The following is an 11,458-nucleotide window of genomic DNA, read 5'->3' as shown; positions in this document are numbered from 1 at the left end:
CTGACGCTGCCTAATGCAACAACTCGGGTATGAGATGCACCGTGAGACAGCTTCATCCCAAGTTGCAGAAGGGGGGGTTGCTGCGTAGGTTTCCGATCGCCCGAGCCCACCGAAGACTAGACCAAATCATGGTTCTCGCATGCTGACTGATCCGAAGAACACTACGACTCAATCGGTTGACATGATCCCGACCAGTAGTGTGATATCCAGTCCTGAACATAACTGTTCTGCAGTGGGCTCCCGGCTGATTCGGCCGGCGGATCCAGCCAAGACCGACCTCACGCCGTGTTGCCGAGCCGGAGCATGCCGATCATCATCAGAGGGAAGTCCGGTGACCCCCAACAGAGTGCTGAACCCGCTTGATGGGTCAATCAAGGACATGTGAATACTGAATAACGTAGCTAGAGGCGGGGAAAGTCCTCTTGGTATTGTGGAAAAGAGCCTGCAGAAGCAAATTGATGAAGATCTTGACTCTGTCTTTGCTTGTCCATTCTCCCTAGTAGAAAACCCCCAATTCGGCAAAACAGTCGCATGAGTGTCTCGTCTGTAGATGAATCTACATATTGTATCGTGCGATGACCATGTACAGAGACCTGTTGGTCGTGCATGTCGAGACGTGCGAGTCGGTCACCAACTCTCACAGCCGCCAAAGAAACGACGAGGTCCACCATGCTGTGTTGAGATTTTGCTTTTCAAGTGTTTTTAGATGGCTCTGGTCCAGACTTGTGGACGGGAAGCAAAGTTTCTTAGACAAGGGCTTGCAGGACCCGTGATGTGTGTTGGGGCTCCAATGGCGATGTTTCTCGTTTTACCCTGGCCGATCGTGCTTGATGAGCCCATTCAATCAAAGTCCACTCCTTGCAGAAAGAAGCAAGACCATGACGGCGACACTCCCATGATGCATTGCAGATGCAAAGGAAACAGATCCTCCTGCAGGATCTTGCAGAAGAAGTGAACGTCCTCTCCAAAGCCGTCTTACGCCCAGCGTGTCTTTACGGTCGAGTGCAGTGTTGCGTGGGTATGTTTTACTCGGGTTGCAGGGGGTATATATTAGGCTCTGCGACAGGCTATATATGATGTGACGAAAAGAGTTGTGAGGTTGTTGTCTCTCAAATCTCATTTGTCGTGTGCACTTCATTCCTTGATGAGTGAGGATGGAGAACTGAGATCTGACCAAATATCTGGAACACATTAGCCTGTTCGCTTCCGGATATCCTTGCCACTGGGTAGTCAGAAAAAGCAAAACCATGAGCTGGGGATCTGTCGATTGGCTGCCCAGTATGAAATACGCGAGGTGTCTGTCGGATGTTGAGTTCGATCGGTTCAGTACCATGGTTGCAGATTACCGTCCAACAGGGCTCATCTTTGGTGGCGATCGAGCCAATCTTGCAGTGCGTAAGCAAACATGATGCCGATGGGGGCGGGTCAGAGTCGATTACAGTTCCAAGATGCGACTTGTGGACTAGATATGAGAGAAAAAAGAACCTCTTCCATGTGATGAAAGACGGGTGCTCATGATAGGTGTGTTTGCTTGTCAAGAACCCCGGTCGCAGAGGCTAGCAGATCAACCGCACCTCCTCGGTGCCAACTATTTGTGTCGTTGGGAGACGAGCTGTCGGATTTCTGGATGCAAGGAGGTATGATCCCGGTGGCAGACCGGACGCGGTTCAGCAGCCATCCCAACGTTGTCACCAGTGCTGCTTCGGGTCACCACGGGGAAGCTGCCGGACCGGTCTGAACAAGGTGTTGTCAAACTGACGAAAACCGTTGCCAACCGTCCGGAGCCACAGAATCGTACCATGGGAATCTGACAGGCCGGGGACCGTTGTTCGTTGAGATGGTGGTTGGTTGTAGAAAAAGAAATAATGCCCGTATGTATCTTCTAGATCGACACTGTGCCACGACAGCGGTGATCTGGTGTTGGTGACTGCTTGTCCAATGTTTGCTTTTTTGGCCCCGGGCCAGACCTTTAAAGCCGCTTGATATTAGTTGATTTGTCTCAATGATGTCTCTTCATGTCTGCTGACCTGTCACTTGTCGCTTCTGGACACGAGAAGAGCTGTTGCTGAAAAAGCAAAACAAACTTTGCAATTCCTATGGTTTGGTGAGGACGAAGTCACGATTGTACTGCTACTTGGCCCCAACGGCTGGTTGCCATGGGATGTGGATAGCATGCTGGAAGTTGGAACCAAACCTGTTCTGGGTAATTCGGCGAGTCTTCCGTCGTCCTCGGGCTGAAACTGGGTTGGCTCATTGGGGGTGTTTCTGTCGAGATAAGAAAGACTTACTTGGTACAGATAATGATGGCGTTGTGATCGGTGATGTTGAATGATGTCAAGGAAGAAGCAGAAGAGTACGGGGAAGTTGGCAGTTACAGTTCGTGAGGCAAGCCACGGTTTCGTCTGTGCCTGCTCCAATGCGACGTAGATGTAGACACCGGCAGCCAGTTTACGTCACGTGGGTACTCTTGCCCTCCATCTTGCCAGGAGGGTTGCGAGAATGGAAAGGGCGTTTCGCATAGCATGACGAGAAGGGGGAGGGGGCATGCTTTTCAGCGAGGTAACAGGGGATATCTTACAGCGGGATAAGGGATTGATGAGGCTGTGAATTGAACACCAGGATGGCTATGAGATGAGGATTTCAGATAGTGACAGAGGAGCCACTGGCGAAGCTTCAACCGAATTACACTTGCTCCATGTTGTCAACAAGTAACTTCGCAGTGCCGTTGCCTTGTGAGGTGGTTTCCGCTCATATTTGAGGATAAAGCAATCTGATTTACCGATAGCTAAGTGGAACTTAGCAGGTTTGTGTTCAAAGTCAGCAGTTATGTGACCAGAAAACACGATAGGAGACGACAGCAGAAACATGACATCTCCAAATTCACGCCTTCATACAACATACAGTCAACTCACGGACGCGAAAGAAGACAGTTCAGACTTAAAGAAAAGTTGGTGGTTGTACTGGCTATGCTGCCGCCACTCGAAGATACATATCCTTTTCGTTAATCAGCATTTTATGAAAGATACGAATTCCAACTGATTCTGCCCAGCTCATCTTTTCCAACCCATTTCCTCATCAATTACGGCCTGGAAACTCACAACAATGTGTCCTGGCTGCCGCAGACTCGGCTCCCCGGAACCCTCGCCCTCGCCAGACAGACCCAGAAGAGAACCTGGAGGACGAAGACGACCGGGAGGAAGGGGAGCAGCCGCAGCCGCAGCCGCAGCCACAGCACTTTGACAGGCCGGCGCCGCCTTGAAAGAAGCTCCGACCGGGACCCAAGACCGTCGTTCACTCGGCGCCTAGCCATGACGGTATCCCGGCCTTCGTGGCATAGTCAGTCCCCGGAGACACCCCATACAATGTCAAATTGACTCCCATGCGCCCGGCGTGGGCTTACGTCTTCTACGACACTAGCCCGGGGACTCTTAATCCGGGACGCGCCGAGGATCTGGCCCGCTCCATCTTCGACGGCACCGAAAACAGCCGCAGCTCTGACGGACAACCAGAAAGAATCGAGGTCTTTGCCGTGCCTCTCCCACCTCTGTCCGAGATCGGGAGCCCGTATTCCGCCGAGGAGCCGGGGCTTGAGCTCGTCCTCTCGCAAGAGAGCCCCTGGTGTGCCCGTCTTGCCGAACGTGTGTCGCCAGATCCCCAGTACGCACACTGCCTTCGGCACGCCGCCGCTTGCATAAACCATTACGAGCGGGAAGTCCAGAGCCCTCTGACTATATCGGGTAGGGCGGAGGCGGTATCGCGGTACCTCCCAGAATTGTTCTGCGGCACCTACTACACCCGTCACATCGTTATTGTAGACAGGCTTGAGGATGAACCCAAAAACCCGCCCAGGCCTACTCGCTAGCAGGACACGCTCGCCTGGACACAACCTCTCCTACGCGACCCACAGGATTCGAATTTCAAAAAGGGCGGAGAGGGCTGGAGGTCAGCTGGCGCCTTCGCGATGAGAACGAGGACGACGAAGCGCCGCCACTCGCCTGACTCGAGATCGCGTTTGAGATGCTGGGCCAGTCGGCGTTGATTTCCAACTCATATGGGGTAAATGTTCTCTATGAGCATTTCATCCCCGACGGCGTATTCGATTTTGAAAGAGAGAAGGCTCGTGAACGAGGAGCAGATGATGGAGTGGGCTTGCCGATGCAGACTAGATAGATCCTCTGCTCGCCTTTACCGTTGGGCAGAGTCGCTAGGCTAGAACTTGGTAATTTTGGAAGAGGCGGGCATGCTTCTTCACGCTTGACTGGTCGGAAGGGTTTTAGAAGGTCAAGGAGAAACACAGGCCTTGGGAGCTTACTCAACCAGTTCGGGTCGTCGGTATTGCTCCACACCACCTTTTTCTTAAGGTGTTGACGCTCTTGAGTTTTGTCTCGTAGGCGGTCTTGGCCTTGCTGCCGTTCTTGAGAGCGGCTGGCCCCTCGATGCCCAGGAGGTAATCCTCAATAAATTGAGCGTAGAGAGCGCGGAGCGAAGGGCTGCCCTTACTGTTCACAGGAGTCCCGGCCCTTTTATTCCAGCGTCCGGCGTACTAGTTGTCAAACTCCCAAAACACCAGGCCGAACCAGTTGGACACCCGCATCCCCTTGTTCCACACGGGTTCGACGACGGGGAAAGGGCCTGAGCCACCCGTGCCGCTAGAGAGAGAGAGAGAGAGAGAGAGAGAGAGAGAGAGAGAGAGAGAGAGAGAGAGAACTACCAATCCAGTTCCCCATACTGGGTAATACGTGTTGATGTCTTTAACAAACAGCGTTCTAGTCACAGCGGTTAGCGACTTCGTCTCACGGAAAGAAAGCAGACGCAGGACTTACGAAGCATTCAGTTGGGCAAAAACCTCAACGTCTTCATTGACGCTGTAGCAGTATTACCACGCCAAGTTGGAGCTGGAACCAGCGGATCCGTACAAGGTCACTCGACCATTGACACCAAAGTCGATCTGTGAGAGGAGTCAGTCAGTGGCAGAACGAGGGCTTGAAGGTATGTTGTGATCGACGGCCGAGGAAACCACTTCACTTACAGATGCATCTGAGACCGAGTCGTCGCTGAAAACGATGCCGAGCGTGACCTTTGGCACCACCGATTAGGTCAACTCGCCAGATGCGTCCACGTCGTAGTAGACCTTGGCATCCTGCAGCGCCGACTGCGGGTCCGACGAGCGTACGTCGGCCGATTTGGGCGTCTTGGCCGCGGTCTTCGTAGGAAATCCACTGTTTGTTGTCTTCACTGTAGCTGAGGAAGCGAGTTAGCCATCATGAACGTCTTGATCGCGTGAAATAAAGCCTGCGAGAACAAGCGTAAACACAAAAAACATATCTCAGGTAGTTGATGCCGGTGCCTTTCATCGACCTTGCTGTTGCCGAGACCAAGGTTTTGAACTAATCTTGTCGTAGGACATGAAGCCTGGTCTCCCGGTGCATTGTCACGAGATTCCGGCGTCCGCCGCAGCACATCCGACCCCGGAGAATGATGTCGAGCCCAGCTTATATGAGCGGTCAAAGAAGCCGATGCCGAGGTTGATCTTGGTCGCCGGGACGCCGGCGCTGCCCAGCGCGTCGACGGCGGCCTCGATGGACTTGTGGTCCGACATGGCGCGCGTGACACTCTGATCCTGGCTGTCGGCATCGTAGGCGATGAGGTTGATCCAGCCGGCGGAATTCGCCATTGTCGCGAGTTCGAGACGCGCGAGAGTCTCCTCTTCAACTGGCGCCGTGAAAGAGATACCCCAGGCCGACGACGTCGCCGAGCGCGAGTTGAAGTACAGTCGCATCTCTTGAATCAGCAACGCATTGTTCTTGGACTCATTGCCGGCCGCTGGCCATTGCCAGTCAATTTCGACGCCGTCAAAGGCGAACTCTTGCATGCAGGAGGCGAGGTTGGATAGGAACTTCTGAAACTTATCACGATGTGAATCTATGCGCAACTAAGCAATATGTTATTATGCGTGATATGCTTTACATTTTTTCGTGAATTGCTGATATGATATCCGGCGCTTATTAGCTTTTTTTTTAATGGGAGAGCGGACCGGATCCCGAACTTTTCAACAAGTATGGTCGTATGTGGCGGAATGAGGGCATCGTGATGTCTAAGGCGCTAGAGGCCATGACGAGCGTGACAGGCTCAGTGGCTCAAACACAAGAATACGAGAACTGTATCATTGCATTCTTAGACTCAGCGAATAGCTTCAAAACAGTGGGAATCAACTTAGAATAGGGTGTGGCGTGGATGGACGATCCTCGCTCAAAACAAGTGTCAAGCTCCACTCTCACCTCTAATGAGAAATGTTGACTATATCATCAAACCATTCGGTGTCAATGTTGATGACTCTCAACTTAATAACAAAACGTAATGAAATAAGACATATCTAATACAATTGACAACACCACGCCGAGATCTCCCCCCAGCTAACGATCAGCCAGCTGACCGAGACCAGACCACGCGCAATTTGTGATGTCCACCTCCCAGCGCGATGACATGACAACAGTGAACTAATATAACTCACCTCAATGAGGTTGGATTCATTTTAAATCATTATCGATAACATCCTAGACTCAGTATCGCCCGCCCATGCTCTCTAGATCCGCCTCCTCCAACACGGGACTATTGACACCACCCCCTTTTTGCACCGAACTCGTCCCAACACCTGTTCCACCACCTCCTATACTCCAGCTACCCCAGCTATTCCTTTCTCGAGACTCTCTTGCACAAGTCTCTGTCAACTCACACAAGTCCCTCGACTCCTTCCCCAATACCACGCCCCGGGCAGGATTCCGAGGCGGAACCCACCCATCGCTGACAGCAGCGCTGACACTATCGAAACTGTCCCCTCGTTTCTGCTGCTGCTGGTGCTGCAGTAGTAGTTTCTTGTGAAATGACACGGGACTCGCGGGACTCCCAGGAGGTGCCGGAGGAAGCGAGCGAGCCGGAGGAGGACCAGGACAGACCAGATCTGGTATATGTAGCGGCTTCTCATGAGGGCGCGGAGGCCGTATCGGCCATGAGGGCGTGATGTGCGGGAATATGCTTGATACGTTGGATACGGTGGTGGCGGTGCGACTGCTGGCCGCGCTGCTCATGCTCGACGTCTTTCCGGAGGATCGGAGGCCGGCGCCACCACCGAATACATTCGGTGGTGGAGAAACGCCGTAGTATGGCTTTGTGGAGCGGTCGTATTTCGGAGGGATTCTATTTGTCGAAGGCGTAGGTGTTAAGCCTGGCGAGAAGCGGGACGGTGAAAAGCCACCTGCCTTTTCGACTGAGGCGCCGAGCGGAGTTCCTGGGATGGAGACGTTGATGTTGATGCTTGGTCTTCCGGTGCTCCCATGGGTGGAAAGCAGCCTTCGTTGCTGAAGACGGGGTGGAGGTGTCAAAGGCGTACGGATGCCTTCGCGTATAGCATACAAGTGGCCCGAAAGGGGCGTGGGCGACGTGTCTGGTCGGGGGTTAGGATGCCCGATTTCGCTCTTGAGGCTATGACCGTAATCGTCCTGCGAGCGACGACGGAAAAGACATATCACGAAGGCCATGATTGCGAGGAAGGCTATGGCAGACGACGTGCCTATGGCAACTTTGGTTCCCATAGACAGCCCGACTTTTCGGTGGCTTTGAGACTGATTTGCAAGTGGAACGAAGGTTGTCGGAGTTACTGTCGCTGAAGTTGTTGAATGTGTCGACGTTTTTGAGACCGATGATACAATCGATGACATAGTCGGTGTCATCTCTTCTGATAAGCCGGTGGCCAATATCTCGAAGTCGGTGAGTACTGATCCTTCTCCTCTTGAATCTGTCTTGTACCGCGGGACTGGATCCGAATTGATATATGGTCCGTTCAACGATATCGGACAGAAGCGGTCGTCTGGTGGAGGGCCTGGGTCTTTAATCGCTGGTGTGATGATGCTGAGTTTTGAGGTTAGTAGGGAATGTCGAGACTTGAAGGAGACGACTCACTTTTGGCATACATTAATAACCATATTTACGCTGGCTGAGCTAGGATCAGAAGCCATAAGACCACACGATGAAGGCTTTCTCTCTACTCACGATCCTGTCCCAGTTCTAGCTTCTCACTCCAGCGAACCCCGCAGTCAGTCGCGTCGCAGCAATATAGTTCCCATAAAGTGTTCTTCGCGTCCTCTCCTTCCGACAGTAGCTTCTTGCACACCTCATTGTACCTTGATCCGTTAAAGCCCGGTACCACTCTTGTTAGGACCTGAGCTCTGCACTCCTCGATGCACTTTTGCGGATCCGAAACATTGCTCGCCACTGTTTCCCATGCCTCCTCTTTCTTGTCCAGGTCTGGATGATCATCTTCCCCCATTCCCATAGTCGATGAATGAACCCCAGTCAAGCAGGGCTGTGATGAACGGCGGGGTGAATTTCTACCTCGTCTTGGTGAGTGTAACCGTAGGTATAGTGCCGTGTGAGTCCGTGGATGAGAGGCTTTCCAGGTTAAGTGATACAAAAACCAAGTTTACCAAGTGCGCTTCAGCTGAAGTCAAGAAGCCTCTTCGTGTAAAATGGTCTTGGCAAACGTGGAAATGATGATGTGTGGTATCAAGCCGACGGAACTCAAATGCAAGATTTAACGAGGTGCTCACATCTCCAGAAAGACGTCCATATCGTCGATATATACCATGTCCATTTCTAGACATACCGGGCAGCTCGCACGGGAGGCTCGGCGAAATTGAGAGGCGGATAAGGGGTCGGAAGAGGCTGGTCAAGCATCAACGTAGTGGCTACACCGCACTGTATCTGCCCGCTCCCGGATCGAAGTGGTCTTCGTATGTAGTCAACGTCGCACAGCCTGCAGAGAGTGTTGGAAGAGAAACCTGCACGCACCCGACTGGCCGTAACGTGTTGGAGAGAAAGTAAGCCAGGACTTGGACAGTTGACGTAAGGTAGGCCGTGAACCCGCCGCAAATAGAAACTAAAGAAAATTCTATTGGCTTGGATGCCATGATCTCTACTGGCTTCGAGATCTTAACTCCGTGATGGGCGTGCTTGAAGATTCTGCATCAACAAGGGGTGGAAGCTGACATCCCTATGAGAAGAGAAGTCCATTTCGGCGTCCACCAAGCTCGTGTTCCTCGAGTCTCTCAACGAAAGGCGTTCCGCTCGTTGAGATGGCACCCGAAAGTCTCTCACCTCATTTCGCTCGAGGGTCGGTCCTGGAACGAGAAGCTCATAGACTCTACGATTGGACCTGCATTTGTAAGGCTTCCGTGTCACGAACGGCCCTACTTCGCACGAAACTCAACAGGAAGCACCGCGGCGGGGACCGCATTCGCAATTCCATCCATACGGAGGATACACGCTAGGTACGGCAACAATATGTCCCCCATTTCCCCCTCTCTTGATCGGCAGTTCTTTTTGAAGACGGCCCGTTCAGCCAGCCGACTAAAGTACTAAGCTTATATAGGATGGGTGTAGCCATCTTTCTGGCTACTCCGCCCGGGACTAGTGTAGCGAGGGTACCACAAACTGGGCCAGGGATCTTCTGGCGGCGTTCATTGAAGAACACAGACCATGGTATCACCGGGTCGGAAACCAATGAATCTCCATCTTACGCGAGCTCCCACGGGTTCGTTGTCAGACTTCCGCGAGATGCCTTCCAGGATGAGCTAGCGTCGTTGTACTCGTTGTTCAACTTGGGAATATCCTTGTTCTTTACATGCGAGCTCGATGGAATTCTGGTGACTCTTGATCCCTTCGGGTGTCTCGGTTGTGCGGAGGAGAGTATATCGGTAGAATGAGGTCGCACAAGCTTATTGCCCACGACGCGAGCGGCAAGGCTCAGTATGGACTGCGATACTGACATGGAATTCGTAGGAGGGCTGGTATCCTAATCTTCTTTCAGTCGAAGAATCCTCTTCTGAGAAGACTGGGAGGAAAAAGCAATTCGTCACGGGTAAGTAGCTCAATATCTTCTAGAAGCCTGGGTATCGTGTCGAAAACAGTTGTTTCTCGGGTTGAGACAGCTTTCCATGTCTGTAGCCGTCGCACTCGCGTCATATAGGTCCTTGCCTTGACGTTGTCTCGGCGGAAAGCAATCAACCAGCAGCTACACTGAGGAACCAGAGAAACATGCAGCGTGGAACGGAGATTATACCTACATAGTCTAGAGTTGCGAATGCTACACCAGTATGATCAGCATTCACTCTCCCTCAACCTCCATCGATTTTACGTGTAGGACTGAAAAAGAGTATTTCAGAAAGGGGTGACTGAGGGTGATCGCTAGCAGGTTGTAGATCAGGTGCAGGTGGCGGCAGCATGTCGCAGGTTGGCCAAGGTAGGGCTGTACAACTCACGTGGGAAATTCTCCGTGATACCTGCCTAGGAAGCTGAAAGGTCGAACACTGGGGAGAATAATCAACGGCGATATCCCATTGGTATGGCGTTCCGTGGCTGTAGATTGATGGCCGAGGGCTGCAGGGATTTTCAGAGATATCTGAAGCCACCCGGGGTGGCTGACATGCACGACGGGCGGCCATGCCTTGGTATTGGGAAGCGTGGTACTTGCGCCCCCTATTCTATACTCAGTCTCAGCTTCTAAGGGAACGAGTAGATCGTTCTAGAGGTTGATGGCACTTTGCGCATTCGGTTGTGAATGAGCCGTCATGGGTCCCCTCAAATGGCCTCGTATTGCTTTCTCATCACATGATGACATAGAGGTCTACAGCCGGATTTACGACCAGGTCGCGCCACCCAGTACTTACAAGCTGTTCTGGGCTTCAAATTTCACGCCGTAAAGTGGCTGCTGACCATAGCATCTTGTGTCTTCTCGATATCAAAATTCAGCGTTATGGCTCGTCTACAGAATTTGGATCCCGCGATGAAGCACAAAAGGCCTAGCATGCCCCTCAAATCACACAACCTGAAGAAAAAAAGCGCATGCGGATCCGGACATTTGACTCAATAAGTAGTTTCACCCGGAGCTTACAACCGTAGGAAACAGGGTGGTGAAAAGGGTGATGCGCCACCGATGGGAGGCTGCAGTAAAACCGACGGATTTCCGTGATGTTTGCTGGCTCAGCTCCGATCCACCCGGAGGGTAGCGAATATGATAGTCCTTGATTTTTGAAGAGGGCGTTAGCTGATCGATGCGTGGTTACGCAGTCTCCCGTCGAAGGTCATTGAGACACGGGGGGAGGAGCAAGGCTTCTCTTCACTGGGGGACCGATCATTCTCGCAAAGGCAACGAGCGTCATTTGAGTATTATGACTGAGTAGCAGGTAGGTTGTGCGGGAAATAGATGAAGAGCATTGCAGAAAGCTGCGTATATCCAACCTTGATAGTGCTACCTCTGGCTACCTAAGCTTCCATAGCGTAGGTGACTGAGATTCATCGATAGAAGACCACAGTTCGTGCAACGTAAGAATGCGGGGGAAGCCCATCGTTTGATCCAACTATGAATCTAATGATGTCCCTCTGGAAAACCTGCCTGTATTGCTTT

General features: G+C 52.2%; 2 protein-coding genes across 2 annotated transcripts; one reads left to right on the top strand and one right to left on the bottom strand.

Moving 5' to 3' along the window:
* Positions 1-3,379: 3,379 nt before the first annotated feature.
* On the top strand, positions 3,380-3,862 carry BDP55DRAFT_725152 (uncharacterized protein; the record flags this gene model as incomplete). Its single annotated transcript, XM_060578981.1, has 1 exon — positions 3,380-3,862. One exon carries the CDS (start codon positions 3,380-3,382, stop codon positions 3,860-3,862), a length of 483 nt encoding a protein of 160 aa, XP_060433416.1.
* A 2,698-nt stretch (positions 3,863-6,560) lies between these two features.
* BDP55DRAFT_628276 (uncharacterized protein) lies at positions 6,561-9,823 on the bottom strand (the record flags this gene model as incomplete). The annotated part of the gene is made up of 6 exons (XM_060571880.1): positions 6,561-7,905; positions 7,957-7,990; positions 8,047-8,393; positions 8,660-8,809; positions 8,845-9,015; positions 9,573-9,823. The coding sequence occupies 6 exons, from the start codon at positions 9,821-9,823 to the stop codon at positions 6,561-6,563; spliced, it is 2,298 nt and encodes a 765-aa protein (XP_060433415.1).
* Between the last annotated feature and the right edge of the window lie 1,635 nt (positions 9,824-11,458).

Source organism: Colletotrichum godetiae, assembly GCF_030913485.1.
Source record: "Colletotrichum godetiae strain CBS 193.32 chromosome Unknown BDP55scaffold_7, whole genome shotgun sequence".
NCBI classification, from domain to species: Eukaryota; Fungi; Ascomycota; class Sordariomycetes; order Glomerellales; family Glomerellaceae; genus Colletotrichum; species Colletotrichum godetiae.
Note: the sequence above shows the minus strand (reverse complement) of the source record. Positions and strands in the feature narration are given on the sequence as shown.